Here is a 20,318-nt window from a genome sequence, read left to right as displayed (position 1 = left end):
CAAGAGATGGGAAGTAGAATTCAACATCAAGAAATGCAGTATAATTGAATTTGGAAAAAGCAAGAATAGGATATCAGGACAGTATAAAATTGACAGAGAAGAAGTAGGCCTACATACATACATACATATACCAAGGCTTTTTCTCCCTTACAAGGGAAATAGCCAAAAAGGAAAAGGCATAAAATCATTCCCACCCATTTCATCCCTAAATACACTCCACACCCCTCCCACCCTCCCTCTCATCTGAGCACCTCCTGGATGACGGGTCATCCCTGCACCCTGCCCACCGCCCTGGGTCAGAAGCAGTGTCGCAAGACACAGTACATCCACAGCAAGGCCGCTTCATTTAATCGGCGACCCCCCCTCTCCGTCCCCCTTTGCATATAAGGCGAGGACGGGGAGAAATCCCTTCGGGCTGCGTCAAAATTTACTCACACATACTACCCCACCCATTCCTCCTCATGCAGTCACAACATCATCCATATACAACCATTCTCCACTCACCTCTGTCTTCCGTCCTCTCCCTTCCTTCCTCAACAGACATTCCCCTCTTCCCCAAAGCCCCCTTCACCCCATCCATCCACCTCATCCTAGGACGTCCCCTCATGTTCACTCCCTCCACATCTGCCTTCCATACCTCTTTTACTAGTCTTTCTTCACTCATTCTTTCCATGTGTCCAAACCATCCTAATATTCTTTCATCAACCCTATCTCCCAAATCCTTTTTCACCCCTGTTCTCCTCCTCACCTCCTCATTTCTCACTCTATCCAGCCTAGTAACCCCCACCATACTTCTCAGACACCTCATCTCAAACACATTCAAACTCCTTCTCTCTTCTTCCCTTATGTTCCAGGTTTCTTCCCCATACAGTGCTGTTGGCACAATCACTCCTTCATACAGTCTCCTCTTCGCATCCATTCCCAAATGTCTATTCCTCATTACACTCTTTAAACCACCAAGGCATTTACTCACTTCTCTCAATCTACATTCTACCTCCACCTTCACTCCACCTTTTCCTGCTACACTTGCACCCAAGTATCTAAAACTATCCACTTCCTCCAGTCGCTCTCCCTTAATGTTCACTTCCAGTCTACTGCCACTTTCACCCCTTGTACATCTCATCACCTTACTTTTACCCACATTTATCTTTAGCTTTCTTCTATCACATACTCTCCCAAACTCTGCCACCAGCTTCCTCAATCTGAAAAGGACCTGGGAGTAATCATAACCAAAGACATGTCACCAGATAAACATATAAATAAAGTAGTTGGAGAAACATACAATTTGTTTAGATAAAAAAAGGTGGCTTTTAAATACCTGGATAAGGAAATGATAAAAAAAATATTACAAACACTGATAAGGCCAAAACTGGAATATGCAGTGCTGATATAGTCACCCAGTACAAAAAAGAATATAAGAAAATTAGAAAGAATATAAAGAGCAACAACAAAGATGGTCCCGACACTTTCAAACTTGACATATGAACAAAGACTGGCCGAATTGGAATTGCCGACCCTGGAACAAAGAAGAGAATGAGGAGACCTACTGGCCATCTACAGAATTATGAAAGGGAGAGAACGCCTTGATAGAGAGGACTTATTAAAGTGGGACAGGGGAAAAACAAGAGGACATGTAATGAAACTCAAAAAGGTCAGCTACAGAAGAGACCTGAAAAAGAACAGCTTCCCACACAGAGTGATAGATATCTGGAACAAATTGGACGAAGAAATAGTGTGTGCAAACACAATACAAGAATTTAAGAACAAACTTGATCTTGCGAGATACAAAAACGGGTCACCACGAGCATAGCTCCCCTTCCCGTAAAATACAACTACATACATACATACATATACCAAGGCTTTTTCCCCTTTACAAGGGAGGTAGCCAAAAAGAAAAAGGCATACAAGGCAAAATACAACTAGGTAAATAATATATATATATATATATATATATATATATATATGTATATATATGCATATGTGTGTGCAGGAAAACCACTGTTAAATAAAATACGTAGTCTAAATGTTTTCACCTATTAAGACATGAAAACATCCAGACTACACATTTTATTTACCAGTGTTTTTTCTGCAAATTTATTTTCATTTCATGTGTTTCTGTGAATTACTGCAAATATATATAGGGGGAAAAAGCCTTTGGTATATGTATGTGTGTGTATATATATATATATGTGTATGTATATATATATATATATATATATATATATATATATATATATATATATATATATATATACATATACATACATATATATGTATATATATACATATATATGTATATATATACATATATATGTATATATAAACACACATATATACGTGTATTCAACACCTTTGTTATGATGATGCCTTTCCAGATTTTTTTTCTAGTTGAGACCATGAAATTTTATTCAACTTGGAGTACAGCCTCATGCTGGATGGGATAAAACTATCAATTACCCCTATTTGATATGATACCTTAAGCTTTGCTCATGATGGTGCCAGATGATTTAATTAAACTAAAGGCAAGACCTTTCATTGATTGAATTAATCTATACTTCTTACTTCATCAAAGTAGGCTATGAGGTAATGCAGTTTGTATCTGAAGTAAAGTTTTATTCACATACAAATACTTCCCAATGTTGATGTCTGGTACATCACGTATCTACATTTTATTCACAGATGGCTTTGGGGCCATCAGTTCTGGATGAACTGCTTCAAGCCACAACTTCAAAGCATATCTGAAACAAGAGTATTACCCATTAATGAGAATTACCCATCATCCACAAGGAGCTAAGATGTAAGAGAAATAAATGACACATTGTTGTTGTTATTGTCATTTCCTAGACTGTCTGTCCAAGCAGTCCTGTCTCCCCAAGGAATGCCACAGCCGGAATGGGGTTTTCCCACAAATCCTTTACAGACTGTAAGTTGTGTTACTTGCATGCGTGATTGTGCATAATGCAGTCTTCCATTATGTGCTGAATAGCATGGGGTGAAGCAAGTGTTTGTGTGCCTCTCATGTCAAGATGATCCTTGACTTTGAGGACTTTTGTTTCATAGTGTAGATGGTCTGTAGGTGTTGTATTTGTGCAGCCTATAATTGTTTTTAGGGCTTTGTTTTGTATGGTTTGAAGAGTGTTGAGTTGTGCCTCACTGAAATTAGGTGCCCATGCAGCACTTACATAATCCATCACTGAGCTTATGCATTGTTTGTATATTGTAGTATTAGATTGTTTTGTTAAAATATCGTTCCAGTGATTGATTTAAGTGTGTTAAGTCTAGGTGTGCATCTATTTTTTATGCTTGTGATGTGTTGTTTGAATGACATAGATGTATCATATATTACACCATGAATTTTCGGTGTGTGCATGTGTGGTATTAGAGTGCTGTTGCTATAGAAATGAGGTATGTATTTGTGTTCTTTTGTCCAGTTGGTGAGAAGTGTTGGTGTAGGGCTGGGGCTATTTTGAGTCTGTTTGTAATGAACCATGTTTTGAGTGTATCAAGGTATGGTTGTATTATTTCTGCAGCTTTGCCTGTGTTATAATGTATACATGTGATTGTTATGTCATCTGCATAGGAAGAGATTTGTATTTCTGAGGTGTCTGGTGTGGGTATATCATGCATGTATAAATTAAAGAGTGTGGGGGATAGAACTGAGCCCTGTGGTACTCCATTCTTAATTGTCTGGTGTGCAATGATTGGCCATTATATGACACATAAGCATTCCTACCTGCCAGATGATTGGCCGGCAATCTTTTGATATTATTGAGCATGTCTCAGTTATACATTTTGCTTGTTAGATTGTGGCGGGGGATAGCATCAAAAGCTTTACTAATGTCTAATGTTATGAGAAGAGTTCTGTGATGGGGCCTATCTGAATTGATGCCATATAAAATTCTTTGTGTGAGGTTTATCAGAGGAGTGTTTGTGAAGTGTAGTGGCCTAAAACTGTGTTGTGTTTCAGCAAGGAGAATATGTGGTGTGATGAGTATGAGGTGTTCAATAACTTTAGAGGGGGTGCAGAGAAATGTGATTGGGCAGTGTGATGTTGGGTATTTATTGAGTTCTGGGATGGTGATTATTTTTCCATGCTTCCATATGTTGGGTACAGTGTTATGTGAATAGCTGTAGTTTGCAATGTTTGTGAGTGCATGTATACCTTGTCGTCCAATGTGTTTTAGTTAAATGTTACTTATGTTGTCAGGGCCACAGGCAGATGAGTGCTTGAAGTTATGTATTATATGTTTTGTCTGACTGTCTATGAAGGGTGTATAGTCTGTGTCTTTGGGAAAGTCTTTCTTACGTCGAATGGTGTGTTGGTCATCAGGGTTAGACGCGAGATGGCTTGTCTGTGCAAAATGATTTATGGGTGTGTTTGCTTGTCTGTTTGAGGGTAAATTATCTGTTGTTGTGGTTATTGCTGCATGAGAGTGTGTTGTGTTACTGTTGGATAGTGTAATGCTGATGAGTGTTTTGTACAATTTGCTGGTGTTTGTTTTGTGATCAAGCGTACTGACAAAATTTGGCCAATTTTGTGTTTTCTGTTCATATATTTTATTGGTAATCACAGTGTTTAGTGTTTGTATTTGGTCTGCTATATTTTGAGGGACAGGTGTGGGGGTATTGTGTTTATGTGCATCTCATTGTCTGATGAGGCCTTGAATTTCTAGTGTGAAGTTGGGGTTGTGTGATTTTCTGTTTCCTCTGGGGATGTATCTCTTATCTGCATTTTGCATGACTGTATTTAAAGTGTCCACAGCATTGTTTATGGTTGTGATTGGTGTACTGTTAAGTGTCTAAAAATGTTGTTCTGTCTCTTTAGTAAAAGCTTCCCAGTTTGCTCTCTTGTAATTGGTGTATGTGTCTCTGTGGCCAACTGGGGTGCATCTTGTTTTGGTGGTAATAACTGGAAGGTGGTCAGATGCAAGGGATCTGACCACTCTCCATGAAGTTGTCGGGGTTAGGCAGGGGGAGCAGAATGTGATATCAGGAGAGGAGGAGGTGTAGAGGGCTTGGTGTGGGATATGTGTGTGATTATGTATGTTGTTCATGATGGTCAATGAGTCATGTTGAGTCTACATATCAAGCCCTCTGTCTTTGTCAGGGTTGTCAACATAGCAGGCTGACAACTTGGTGTTGAAGTCACCCATGATGAGGTTAGGAATTCTGGCTAGTTGATTAAGTTGAGGCCTAAAGGTATTTGGAACTGTGGGGAATGATGGGGGGGGATGTATTTGTTAATTATTGTCAGTGTTGATTTGTTGCCTATACGGATTAGAATAGATTGGATTTCTGTAGTGTTATCTGTGGTAGGGAGGAGAATTTTGGTTGTGGTGCTTGTGTCCACAAAACAGATGGATTGGTGGATCAGGGTGATGAGTCCACCGCCATTGCCCTTGATCCAGTCTTGTCTAATGTTTGTGTGAGTGTCTTAGTTTTGTTTCTTGTATGATGGCAATGTGTATGTTGTGTTGTTTAAGGAAATGTTCAAGTTCGTGTTTTTTTTTTTTTTTTTTTTCCGTTGATGCCATAAATGACAGGTTGGGGTGGATGCATGCCTTGGGTGGCTTCTTCCCTTATAAGGAAAAAGCCTATGGGTATATATATATATATGTATATATATATATATATATATATATATATATATATATATATATATATATATATATATGTGTGTGTGTGCATGTGTGTGTAGATAGAATGATGACCTATATCTCTTTTTGATAATGCTAAAAATTTAAACTATGACACATATAAAGGCATGCTTAATCTCAATGTTCCAGTGCAGTGTTTCTCAACCAGGGTTCCCTGGAAACCAAAGATTCCGCATCAGGTCCCTAAGGGTTCTGCGAGAATAAGTGAGATAAGCTAATGCACTTTTGATTTTCTATTTAATTTCATATACATAATATAATTAAATATGCACGACATATTCTTGGTTATTGTAATAATGTAATATAGACATCATTCTATCTAACAATGAAAATAAAATGAGAAAGATATGGTATACGTGTTTTTGTTTTTCTTTTCGTGCCAGGGTTCCTTGAGACATGTAATCTATTTCAAAGGTTATGCAAGGGTAAAAAGGTTGAGAAACACTGTTCCAGTGACTCATCTGAAAGATCTTTTATCATGTAGACTATACAACTTTATTCAAATGAACTTGTTCTTAAATGAAGACTAACACTGGAGTATAAATTAAGTCTAACATCTGTTAAAAATTCACAGGCATTATCTGATACCATTTTGACTTGTTCACTCATTTGCACTCTTTCAGTTGAATATAATCATCTATTATCAACCAGAATAAATTCTTGCCAAGTGGCTATTCATGGCAGCACTGACTTATTGTTATGTCCCATCAGTAGGATATGCCACTACAGAGGGGGGTTGGGGGGGGGGGGGGGGGGGTTGGAATAGAATAAAATAAAATGTAAAAGAAATAGGGTATCATGATGAAATATTTATCAAGATAATTCTTTCACTAAGCCAATGCCCTATCATCTTAATTAGATAACCTGATATTCACTGAAATTATATGTTCAAGAAAGCATCACTACAGCAAATGGGTTACTCAATATAGTAACTCCTTATAAGGAGGGTGGATGAGGTAAAGCATACACCAATCCCACACTCATCCAATATACCCATTCATTGTCCCTCCCATCTTAGCTCCTAATGGATGAAGGGTCACCCCTGTTCCCTGTCCACTGCTTGGATCATAAACAATGCAGCAAGACACAGCACATCCACAGCAAGGCCCAAAAGTAGAATCTAGTTTACCCCCACCAATTCATTACATAGCCACCCTTCTCCCTCATCCAACTGAGAAAATACAAAGCAGTCAAGAAGAAATCCCTTTGGGCCACATCATTTCCTCATCCTTTCACAACTGTGCTCCACCCACACCTATCTTTTGCCCTCTCCCTTCCCTGCTCATCAGACATTCCACTTACATCCAATTCCCCTTTCAACATATCCATCAACTTTATTCTCAATCTCTCTCAAGGTCACTCCATCCACCTCTGTCTTCCTGAGGTGGGAGAAGATTCTCTCAGCATCTGTCCCAAAGGGCCACCACCATGTTCCTCCCATTGGTTCCTTTTATTCCCTTTGCTATGGCTGAATAAAACTGGCTAGTATCAGCAGGAACAACCATTGGAAAGGATGTCATTGTACCAAAGAAATTCATGAAGTATGTCTAACTACTTCACTGCAGTAATTCCCCTTATCAAACAAGCTACTGCCTCAGTTATTTCTTACAGGATATCTGAGAATATGAGCTTAGAAAAAACACATGTGTTTTATTACCTTGTGCCAGTGCTGAGTCTTTCCACATCACTACCAGGTGCTGGTATCTTCTCTTGTATCACTTTCGGGTCCAGTTGGTGTGTTGCATGTTCTGCATAGGAAAAACAGATATATTCTACCCATGTAAAATAATCCATCTAAAAACTTTTAATTAATACAATGAAGAATGGCTACCTCACTTAACCCCCCCCCCCCAAAAAAAAAATATATATATATATATATATAAATATATATATATATATATATATAATGAAAGTTTGCATGTAAAAAGTATAGGAAAACCAAATATTAGTTAATTATTTGCCTTAGTTTCAGTGTGGTGGTGTAGCAAATTTGTGCATTCTATCACTTGGAGGTAGCGGGCGGTAAGTGGTGATCGTGGATGGGTAAGCTAAGGTAACATTTCTACTATGTTCTTTTTAATACTTTTTCAATCTTTGTTCCTCACCACTGATGTTTGCATTGTCCACTGTTTCTTTCCTTTTCATAGGAATGGTTTTTATGAAAGTTATCTTACATCTTACACCATGATGTCTGAGGAGAATTAAGGGATGTGTGGTTGGGTAAGTCTGTAACCTAAAGTCATCCCTTGTCATTGGTAAATGCTCAGTAGTAGCAACAATAGTACTTCATTGCAAGCTACTACAGGTCTAGTGTGTGGACTCACCCTGTGATTCCAAGCTTCATTTTAAGACATATGGGAGTGAAATGTAGCCTTCACATCATATGATGTATGTCACAGTTACACATTGTTCATTACTGTATATGATGCGTGTTGCAGATTATGGATTAAAAGTAGGAAGAAATCTCTTGGTATATTGAAAGACAATTAAGAATTCCTTACCTCCATTTCTGTCAACAGTGGTGACTAACAAGTCTTGTTTGGGTGCATCCTGTGACCCATGAACAACCATTTTTACAGTTTCTCTTGTTAGCCACAGGGAACCATCTACTTCTTCTGGGTTTAGCTGTTGGGTCAAAAGTAACCATGTATTTTAACTGAGTGCAGAGCTGTACTATATGTCCTTCTTAATGCAAGTGTGATGAAAAATTAATTGTACACAAATGCATACATAGGTACAAACACAATATAAATTCAAAGCCAAGTTTGACTGATGGAAACAAAGACAAAGGACTACACTCAAGTAGTAACTCCTTAACTTTACATTACAATTTGGTAAATACAGATTGTGGAGTGACCCCCTGGAGAACAACAGATAAATATCAGCATAAAACCATTAAATTTTGTCTAACAGTAGGTTGAGGCTATCACCCAACATATCTTCCATAGGGAAACACTGGTTGGATCAGGAACACTCTATTGCTGATATTTCAGCTACAAGTCTTTTTCAGTCAAAACATAAGCAAAATAGTAACCTTGATCCAACCAGTGTTATCTTACCATCCTTTCCACTAAACTGCTGTTATCTCATCTTTAAATGTCTTCTACACATTCTATAAACCCAAAACATAATATATCTTCATGAAGAGGTTTGCAGCAGTGTGATTCCTTCATCTATTCACAATCTCATTCCATTCACTTCTATCACTCTTTCATCCCTGCTGAAGAGACATTCCACACACAATCAATAGGCCCCTTTTTGTACTTTTCTCACACTAGGAACTGAGGTATGGTTTGACTCAACTCCCCCTTACAAGGATTTAACAGCATGAGATATATGCATTACTTTTACTTTCACACAATGCTGTCCACCTAGGTCTATTACTCCAACACTTGCCAAATGCCACTTGTGTGGATGTTTGGGCCTAGGACATAAACCCACTTTGGGAATTGGTGTTTCATGCCCTGGGCCAATACCTGAAGTGGGTTTATGTCCTGGGCCCAAATATCTGCACAAGTGGCAAGTGTCAAGTATTTGATTAAGAGACGTAAGTGTTCTACTGAAATCCCAGTTTCCTGAGAGCTTCAGGTCTCCTGCAAGAGACACATGGGAAGAGTGATTGATTTTCTTCCCTTAAAAACCAGGACAGTTCACTAATCAAAAGTGTTTAAAATCTACGAGGAGCTAAGATAAGAGGGAAACAAGGGTGGTGGATGGTAGTGAAATGGGGTGGGAGTGAGTGCATGCCTTTGACTTGGCTACCTCTCCTATAAGTGGGAAGAAGTGCTTAATATATACATACAAATAAAACAAATCTTATTAAATATCAACTGTAGTCTCACTTGAAACTCACCTTCAACTTTGCTTGCAACACTGTGCATGGGACACTTAGTGCAATACGCATGTACACCACTACATGATGACGCTTTGGCTGACCCATGTATAGGAGGGGAGGATATACAGATTCCCACAACCCTAATATATTGCTTGATTTAATCATTTCATTCTTTATGATTAATCCGGTTTCCTCTTCTACCTCACGAAGAACGGCTTGTTCCAGGCTTTCCCCATCCTCTGTAAAACAGACCAGCTACCTGGAAAATTGGGCACCATATATGGAAAATTCATGAGTACTTTTTTGCTGCAATTCATACGTACATATACCAAAGGCTTTTTCCCCCTTACAAGGGGGGGTAGCCAAAAAACAATGGCATAAAATCCACTCCCACCCATTTCATCCCCACATACTCTATTGTCATCCATCCCCTCCCTCCCTCTTATCATGGCTCCTCCTGGATGACAGGTCATCCCTCCATCTAACTCACTGCCCTGGATCATAAGCAGTGTTGCAAGAAACAGCACATCTACAGCAAGGCCGCTTCATTAAATTGGCGACCCCCCCATCTCTCCGTCCCCTCATGCAGAAATGGAGAAGACAGGGTGAAATACCTTTGGGTTGTGTCAATTTATTTTTCACACATACTCACTCACCCCCCATCCCCCACCCACTCCCCCTCATACATCACAGCATTATCCATACATAACCATTCTCTATTCACCTCTATCTTCCGTCTTCTCCTGTCCTTCCTCAACCGATATTCTACTCTTTCCCAATGCCCCTTTTGCCCCATCCATCCATCTCATCCTTGGTCACCCCCTCATGTTCACTCCTTCTACCTCTGCCTTCCACACCTCTTATACTAATATTTCTTCCCTCATTCTTTCCATGTGTCCAAACCATCCCAATACTCTTTCATCAACCCTATCTCCCAACTCCCTTTCCACCCCCATTCTCCTCCTCGCTTCCTCATTTCTCAATCTATCCTGCCAAGTAACCCCTATCATACTTCTCAGTCACCTCATCTCAAACACAATCAAACTTCTCCTTTTTCCCTCTCTTTGTTCCATGTTTCTGCCCAATACAGTACTGTTGGCACAATCACTCCTTCATACAATCTCTTCTCAGCATCCATTCCCAAAAGTCTATTTCCCATCATACTTTTTAATCCCCCAAAGCGTTTACTTGCTTCTCTCAATCTACATTCTACCTCCACCTCTACTCCTTTTCCCGCCACATTGCACCCAAGTATCTAAAACTATCCACTTCCTCCAGCCTCTCTCCTTTAATACTCATCTCCAGTCTGCTGCCACTTTCTCCCCTTGTTCATCTCATCACCTTACTTTTACCAACATTTATCTTCAACTTCCTTCTTTTCCACATCTTCCCAAACTCTGTCACTAACTTCCTCAATTTCTCCTCTGATCCTGCTACAAGCGCAGTGTTGTCAGCAAACAACAACAGGCTTACCTCCCACTTTTCTCCATTTTCTTTAACCATCTTCAATCCCTGACCCATTAACCTTGCATTTACCTCTCGCACCACCCCATAAATTGAACAGCCAAGGCAATGTAACACATCCCTAGTGAAGTCCCACCTTTACCTCAAACTACTCACTCTCTCCATTTTTTATTTTAACACATACTCTACTACTCCTTAAAGTTTTCCTCTTATCCCATATATCTGCAATACCTTCCATAGTGCCTTCCTGTCTCCCTTGTCAGAAGTCTTTTCCAAATCCATAAGGGTCCAATAAACATCCTTCCCTTTTCCTAAAATTTTCTCACATATGTCTTAATAGTAATCATAATAATATTTTGGTATTTTATATTACTGAGCACCAGTTCTTCAGTTGAATTCATGAGTGCTCGAATTACAACAAGAATGAATACTGGATCATACTAAAACATATCATATTCTATATGCCTCACTTAAAACCTTTTGTGTGGTATCATATGCTTGCGAAAATAAAAATCTTTTAAGGTGGGTCTTAAAACTAGCAAGTGTTGACTGCTATTTTACCCCAACTGGCAGCTTGTTGTAGAGGCGAGGAGCAGCGTAAACAAAAGATCTCTCTGCAAAAGCTCTCTCATTTACTGCCCTTGCTTCATAAACTCTATAAGTCTCTTCATTGCTCTGCAGAGACATCTATGTTTCAGTACCAGGTGTGGATATCATGTCAACAATACATTTAGGTTGTTTGAACTTTATGGCCTTATAAACTAACAAGCAGACTTTAAACTCTATGTGAGCAGTTCCTCAATCAGGTAATGTGTGGTTGGAGTCAATCTGGCACACTTATTTTGAATGGTCTGGACTTTCTTCAGTAAGTAGTTGGGCAGTCTCAAAATTAAATAATTGCAATAGTCCACAGAACCCCTACCTGTCATCCCATAAGCCTCCCTAACTACACTTAACAAACTGATCCCTCTGAAACTACTACACTCACATTTGTCCCCTTTTCCCTTGTAAAATGGAACTATACAGGCACTCCTCCAGTCCTCTGACACTCTATCCTCTCTTAAGCAAACATTAAATAACCTCACCAGCCTGTCCACTATCAATGTACCTTCTTTTTTTTTTTTTTAGGAATTCTGCATGACATCCATCCAACCCAGGTGCCTTACCTGCTCTCATCATCTTAACAACTGCCTTCACCTCATCTTTCTTTATTTCCCCTCCATTTTCCTCATTCATCACGGTCATTTTCTCAGCACTTCCCACTGCAGCTACCTTTCCTTCCCTATCCTCCTTCACATCTTCCTCTTACTGCTGTCTCTTCCATTATCACCCCTCCATGTGTGCCTTTTACCTTTTCTTCTCTACTTGATTTGCCTCCCCTTCCTCTCTTAATTTCTTTCCAAAACATCTTTTTACTTTCAAAATTTTATCATACTCTGACCCCATTTTACATCTACTCTCCTCTTTGCCTCCTTTATCTTATGATTTACTTCTCTTCTCTTTTCTTTGTACCTCTCACATGACTCCCTCGTCCTATTTTGTAACCAATCTGTGAATGCTCGCTTCTCTTCTACAGCCTTCTTTGCTTCCTCATCCCACCACTCACTACCCTTCTTTCTATTTCCTCCCATCCTCCTTGTTCCATACACCATCTTTACACACCTTATGACTCCCTCCTTGAACCATCCCCATTCCTCCTCCACTCCTAATTTTACTTTATCCTTTACTCCTTCTCACTCCTCTCTGTTTCTTTTTACTCCTTTTTCTTTCTCATTTAAGCAGCTCACTTTAAGTACCTCCCTACCTTCTGTCCTTTTCCTCCTTCTCCATCTATCTTCCACTCTCAACTTACCTTCCACCAAAAATTATCTGAATTCCCCCACTCTCCCCTAAGAACATGTACATCCTTCTCCATCTATCTTCCACTCTCAACTTACCTTCCACCAAAAATTATCTGAATTCCCCCACTCTCCCCTAAGAACATGTACATCCTTGACTCTTCCTACTATTCTCCTGGTTACCACTATATAGTCCATTAATGCTCTATCTACCACCCTTCCATCCACCCTCTCTCATGTGTACTTATGCTTGACTCTTTTCTTAAACAGTGTATTTGCTATCAACTCTCATTCTAGACACATCAACAAATATTAATAGAGAAATTATACATTGTTACCTATGCAAAGTGACTATGGCATGGAAGGAGCGTAACCTCACCCCTTTCGCTATTGTCACAATCATCTCTTTCACTCCTGTTTCAACCACATGAAAATTGTGTATTTACCTAGTTGTATTTTATGGGAAGGGGAGCTATGCTCATGGTGGCCCACCTCTGTTTCTTGCAGCGTCTAATTTGGTCTTAATTTCGTGTATGGTTTTTGTGCACACTATTGCTTCATCCAGTTTGTTCCAAGTGCCCACCATTCTGTATGAAAAACTGTTTCTCTTCAGATCTCTTCTATAACTATCATTTTTGAGTTTCTTTACATGTCTTCTTGTGTTTCTCTTGTCCCAATTTAGTAAGTCTTCTCTATCAAGTATTTCTGTACCTTTCATGATTCTATAGATGGTCAGTAGGTCACCTCTCTCTCTTCTTTGTTCCAAAGTCGGCAATTTCAATTTAGCCAGTCTCTCTTCATACGACAAGTTTGAAAGTGTTGGGGCCATTTTCGTGGTTGCTCTCTGTATTCTTTCAATTTTCTTTATTTTTTTGGTACTGGGTGACCATAATGTCACAGCATCCTCCAGTCTCGGCTTTATTAATGTGATTAATATTTTTCTAATCATTTTTTCATCTAAATAGGTAAATGCCACTTTTATTTATCTTAGTAAGTTATAGGATTCTCCAACAATTTTTTCTACTTATCAGAGGACATGTCGTTTGAGGTAATTACTCCCAGGTCTTTCTCAGATTCCACTTTCTTTACTTCTTTAGTTCCAATTGTATATTGTCCTGATATTCTTTTTTTACTTTTTCCAAACTCCATTTTGCTACATTTCTTAACCCGCAAAGTCCGATAAGCCACCAGAGTGGCTTTACCGGGGAAGACCGATAAGCCACCGGAGTGACACGATGTTCACGGACGTACCACAAATGCGCTGTAATTGATATCCCTGTGAAAATTGGTAGTGTTGTAGACCTATCCCTCCCCCCCACTCTTTCGCCACAATAATAATAATAATGAGTTTAAGAAAGACCGTTAAGTGTAGTTTAGTATTGTGCGTAAGTGATGTGTACGTGTGTATATCCAATATTATGGTGTTTCCTACTGCTTCCTGCATTATTGTATAAGACTGAAGTATTTATAAGCCATACAAAGTGTTTCCACTGTCATAATCATAATACAGTGCCAATAACTTATAATACTAAATGAACTCGCATACCTGACGCCAAAAACACATCCCCACGCCCCATCCTCCCTCTCCTCCCCTCCACCGTGATTGTCGGCGACCGCCACATTTACAACTTCGAAGGATTATTGTGGCCAAACCAAGGTGAGTTGGACCTTACTATTTTATGGGGACCTGCGGGTGGGTAGTATAAGGCATTTAAGCAAGTTTAGGCAAAATCGGTAAGATTGACCAGGATGGCCGGATATTCGGTTTTAAAAGGGGTCTTTTGAGACCTAATTGCGTACAGGACGAGTTAATGTTGAAGTCAATTCCTACTTCTGACTCCATTTTCAAAGCTTGTTCAGGTCTCTCTGTAGTGATTTGTAGTCCATTTTGGTTTTCACTTTCGTCAACATTTTAACATCGTCTACAAAGAAGCTCATGTAACATTCCACATCATCATCCATGTCATTCACATAAAAAGCAAACATTATTGGAGCCAATACAGATCATTTTGGTACTCTACTACTAATCACCTCCTTCCAACCTAAATACTTTTCTCTGAGTACTACTCTCATTTTTCTACCATTCAGGAAATCTTCCATCCAGTTTAATAGGTTGCCTTGTATCCCTCCTATGTTTTCAATTTTTCTTAATCATTTTTTGTATGGTACTTTATCGAAGGATTTTTGTAAGTTTAGTAAAGCACAATCAGCCCATCCATCCCTTTCTTGTATTATATCTATTAGTCTCGAGTAAAATCAGTTAGTGACAGAGTTTAGGAAGGTGTGCTAAAGAAAGAAGTTGAAGACAAATATGGGTAAAAGTAAGGTGATGAGAATGTACAAGGGGAGAAAGTGGCAGCAGGCTGTTAATGAGTATTAAGGGAGAGAGACTGGCAGAAGTAGATAGTTTTAGATACTTGGGTGCAAATGTGTCCAGAAAGGGAGGAGTGGTAGAGGTAGAATGTGGATTGAGAGAAGCAAGTAAATGCCTTGGGGGATTTAAAAGTGTAATGAGAAATAGACATTTGGGAATGGATGCTAAGGGGAGATTGTATGAAGGAGTGATTGTGCTGATAGCACTGTATGGGGCAGAAACATGGAACATAAGAGAAGAAGAGAGGAGTTTGAATGTGTTTGAGATGAGGTGTCTGAGAAGTATGATAGGGGTTACTAGGCTGGATAGATTGAGAAACAAGGAGGTGAGGAGGAGAACAGGGGTGGAAAGGGAGTTGGGAGACAAAGTTGATGAAGAGTATTGGGATGGTATGGACACATGGAAAGAATGAGTGAAGAAAGATTTGTAAAAGAGGTGGTGTGGAAGGCAAAGGTAGAAGTAGTGAACATGAGGGGGCAACCTAGGATGAAACAGATGGATGGGGTAAAAGGGGCATTGGGAAAGAGGGTAATGTCTGTTGAGGAAGGACAGGAGAAGACAGATGATACGGGTGAATAGAGAATGGTTGTGTATAGATGATCATGTGATGCATGAAAGGGAGTGGATGGAGGATGGGAGGTGAGGGAGTATGTGTGAAAAATAAATTTACACAGCCTGCAGGGATTTCTCCCTGTCTTCTCCACTTCTGCATGAGGGGACGGAGAGGGGGTTCGCCGATTTCATGAAGCAGCCTTGCTATGGATGTGCTGTTTCTTTGACACTGCTTCCGACCCAGGGCAGTGGGCAAGATGCGGGAATGACCAGTCATCCAGGAGGTGCCAAGATAAGAGGGAGGTAGGAGGGTGAATTGCAGTGGAGTATATAGGGATGAAATGGGTGGGAGTGGATTTTATACCTTTGTTTTTTGGCTACCTCCCTTGTAAGGGGGAAGAAGCCTTTGGTATATGTAACAAAATATACTTGGGTATTTCAAAATTACCTTTATGTGTTTTATTATTTTGATATCAAAAACATTAGAAATATATAAGTAGATACTTATTCAACAAACCTATATGGCCTCCTGGTGGAACCCAAACACCTGGAAAAGTCCTCATATGGGGAGCTCTTCGAGTAACTAACACAGAACCTTCCATGCTTTCCACCAAAGCAGCAACCCCAACATCAACTCCTCTTTTTGCAATATCTTGTGGCAAAGTGGTGACCTCTTCAGCACTCATAGAATGAATTGGACAAAAGGGCGGGTGCTAGGGAATGAAAAATAAATAAGTTGACCTGATCATGATTGTAAACTTTGATTTATAAACAAGAAATTCATCTTCATAAGAGCAATATAGGCAAATGTGTTCCTACACACACCCAAAAATGAAGAGATCCATGGGGGGAAGAATGTGTTGTAAATGCAATTTGTTTATCTAACTTATCTTTACTGGACAATATTAGGTTATGTCTGAAGATCTGACAAATTGCAGTTAGTGCAACATAACAGATGTGAGATGCAAGGAAAAAGATGAAAATAACATACAAAGATTTAAGTAAATGGATTACATGAACCAGACAATATGTGCATGTTATCACAACTAAACACTTCCACAAGCCACAAATCCTTTACTTACTCTGAATTTTACGTTAGTTAAGTTTGGCATTGGTTCATTTATTCTTTCCTTTCCATCTGGAATTACTGTATTGACAACAGCAGCAGAGTCTGTAGATAAGGCTGAATTTTCAATGCATAGTTTATTGTTCTCCAAGTGGCATTTCACTAGACCTTCTTCCACGCTAAAGCCAAGACTTTCTAAAAGACACTCTGCAAACTCTGCTGGCCGAAATAAACTCCTGGAATTCTTGCGAAGGTGAACTAATATCCTCACTTGCTTTGACCCTGCCATTCTGAAAAATATTATTTACAGAAATGTTCATGATAACAATAGCAATATATAATATACAGCTGTTTCAAACTGCTGACTCATTAAGAAGACCTCAAAAGCTATCAAAACATTATACTACATTAACACATTTATAATAATTATAATTCATTAATGGATAGTGAAATATACAAAACTTGTGTGACAAATCTAATAAAAATTATTACTAGTACTTCTGTTCAACAATCACACAGGAAGGGATTAGGCCCAAAATATTCCAACTTTCTCTATATTTGTTACACATTTACTCACATGGAGAATTAACAATTGGCATATGGATATGCCCCTCTCCCTCTACTATTTTCTGTTAGCGACACAAAATCTCACATCAATACAACAAAGACAACAGTCAAAAATTTCTTTCTAGAGATTTGTGAGAGGACCTCAGGACCATTGCCATCTACTGTTACTGTAGGGCTGTAAAACTTGAGGCAAGAAATACTATTATTATTTTGCTAGATACTTCTCACACCTGGCTGGATACTCAAAGCAAGAATATCCTGCTATTCAAAGTTTGGAGACAAATTTGCTTTTTCAATAATAGAAAATTACGGGCCATTTTTGCAATCCAAATACTGTTTTGCTTTTTCAGTATTTAAAGATTTCCCATTTGAATGGTCTTTCAGGTACGGTCTCACTAAACGCCGACCAAAGTCGACCAACGCCGACCAAAACCGACCAAAACCACACAATGACGGTTTTTGCTCAAATGCATAATTTATACATAAAAAATAGCATATGGTTGCATTATTTGACCTATTTTCTTTAAAATGTGTGATTTCCATGTAAAATGATCAAAGAGAAGTTACGTTTTTATCCTCTGCAAAATTACCAACCGGCAACCAACGCCGACCAAACCCAAACAATGACGGCTTTTGCTCAAATTTATAATTCTAAATAAAAATTAGCATATGGTTGCATTATTCGACCTATTTTCTTTAAAATGTGTGATTTCCATGTAAAATGCTCCAAGAGAAGTTACGTTTTTATCCTCTGCAAAATTACCAACCGCCGACCAACGTCGACCAAAACCACATAATGACTGTTTATGCCCAAATGCATAATTTATATGTAAGAAATAGCATATGGTTGCATTATTTGACCTATTTTCTTTAAAATGTGTGAATTCCATGTAAAATCATCAAAGAGAAGTTACGTTTTTGTCATTTGAGCAAAAGCCGTCTTTGTTTGGGTTTGGTCGGCGTTGGTTGCCGGTTGGTAATTTTGCAGAGGATAAAAACGTAACTTCTATTTGATCATTTTACATGGAAATCACACATTTTAAAGAAAATAGGTCAAATAATGCAACCATATACTATTTTTTATATACAAACTATGCATTTGAGCAAAAACCATCATTGTGTGGTTTTGGTCGGCTTTGGTCGGCGTTGGTCGACTTTGGTCGGCGTTTAGTGAGACCCTTCAGGTACATAACCATTTTATATAACCGGGTATTCCTGTACCTGATAAGCACTAGTGACCATTGATATTCGTGTAATAATCTTAAGATTTTTATGTGATAATTGTTTGACGCTTATGTGCAAGATTATAAGATAGTTACTATCATATATGAAATAATCTAAATAATCAAATTAAATGTTCCAAGAGAAACGAATGATTATTATGATGAATTTGTAACTTGATCGAAGATACTCACTGGTTCCTAAGGGGATTTTCACATTAAGAAATTCAGAAATAGAAAAACAAGAAGTGAACCAATAGAAAATCGAGGAGACATGAGTATTGGTAAGGTGATAACATGTTTAGAATCTAGTGAAGAGGTTATTGGGTGCAGAGCAGCACAGTGCTGTCGCTTTTCTACATAAGCTAATTCTACGTTTTCTATTAACCTTGTATAAGAGAAAACGATGTTGTTATGGGACACCTCGCTAAAGGTGATAGGGCCTATAATTATAATTGTTGTACCTTTAATTTTTATTACTTATTTTGCTCCAAATCTTTAAAATAAAAGAATACTCGGTTAATTCAGTTAATAAGGGGTAATGATGAAATTTTTAACTAAGGTTACAATTGTCCGGGTCAGGGAAAGGCAGGAGTGTCACTTTCTTCACTTTATTCTAACTAACGAATATGAGGATTTTACACGTGTGTTCAACACCAGTACTAGGCTTACTCTGCTGCTATGCGAGGTATGGCGAGCGACGCCGGGACCCCCCCTTGGGGTCCCCACACGCATACCCTCGCTACAATACCCCTTGCTATGCTTTCTCTCTCCGACATCACGCATCACTCACACGACCATACCAACCATCCAGGCACACTATGCAACATTCATTCATGCTCTTTCGCCACATTATTAATGTAGGATGTTTTAAGGTTGATTGGTCCTGGAATAATTGGTGCATTTCGGGTCCCAAATAAATTTTATTGATTGGCAAGAAAATCTTATCATCTGTAGGATCTATATCTGCTATATTGATGTTTCTAAAATATTCAGCACTACAATAAGATCTCAATAAACTTTCGAGTAGTTCAATGATGGATTCTTGCAATAAGTGAATAGTTGGCTCATTACTTTGAAACATTTATTTTCTTAAATCTAGGAAGAATATAATTTAAGAATGTAAGATACATTTTCACTGAGGGATCTCGCATCTTTTCAATTATGTTTTGAATTGAAAGTAACCTTAGTTCTGATTCTTTTTCGATGAAGTAAAGCCTTAGAGGTTGCCACTGCTCCAAGATGCGAGCTACAGCTTCATGGTATGAGAGCCAGCGTGTTTGACAGGGGTGCAGGATCTTATGTGGCTTGACATTGCAAATTTTTTGAAAAATCTTTAACTCGTGCTTCCTTTTGGCACTATGAGAAAAGAAGGAATACGCCATCTATGTCACTTACGATAAATTGTTATATTCTTGAAATCTTAAAAAAATACTAAGAAAATATATACAATATATATATATATATATATATATATATATATATATATATATATATATATATATATATATATATATATATATATATATATTAGATTCCGGTCACTTCGAACTGATGCGCATAGTAAAGATCTTTACGTTTTCATTGTCTATATACATATCAATAGTAATAATGCCTTTAATAGTCTATATTAATATTTTTCAAAAATTGATTTTCATTAGATTCATTAGAAAAGAGAAGAATAATAAAATTCTACGTTTATTCTACATATTCTACAAATTGTCGACACAGCGTCATCAGTAGCT

The 20,318-nt window shown here is 38.5% G+C and overlaps 1 protein-coding gene across 3 annotated transcripts; it reads right to left on the bottom strand.

Moving 5' to 3' along the window:
* Nucleotides 1-2,259: 2,259 nt before the first annotated feature.
* Nucleotides 2,260-18,935, bottom strand: LOC143029252 (m7GpppN-mRNA hydrolase NUDT17-like). Of its 3 annotated transcripts, none has more exons than XM_076191944.1 (7): nt 17,582-17,695; nt 16,803-17,076; nt 16,238-16,433; nt 9,511-9,731; nt 8,159-8,282; nt 7,315-7,405; nt 2,260-2,738 (listed from the first exon to the last, which is right to left on the bottom strand). In XM_076191944.1, the coding sequence occupies exons 2-7, from the start codon at nt 17,073-17,075 to the stop codon at nt 2,663-2,665; spliced, it is 981 nt and encodes a 326-aa protein (XP_076048059.1). In that variant the 5' UTR covers nt 17,076; nt 17,582-17,695; the 3' UTR covers nt 2,260-2,662. The 3 variants fall into 3 exon arrangements, with proteins under 3 accessions (XP_076048059.1, XP_076048057.1, XP_076048058.1); XM_076191942.1 differs by lacking the exon at nt 17,582-17,695 and adding an exon at nt 18,769-18,935 and having other exon boundaries at nt 2,261-2,738; XM_076191943.1 differs by lacking the exon at nt 17,582-17,695 and adding an exon at nt 17,364-17,568 and having other exon boundaries at nt 2,261-2,738.
* Nucleotides 18,936-20,318: the final 1,383 nt, after the last annotated feature.

Source organism: Oratosquilla oratoria, chromosome 10, assembly GCF_046742065.1.
Source record: "Oratosquilla oratoria isolate Oo_2021 chromosome 10, ASM4674206v1, whole genome shotgun sequence".
Lineage (NCBI taxonomy): Eukaryota > Metazoa > Arthropoda > Malacostraca > Stomatopoda > Squillidae > Oratosquilla > Oratosquilla oratoria.
This window is presented reverse-complemented; position numbering and strand designations above follow the sequence as displayed.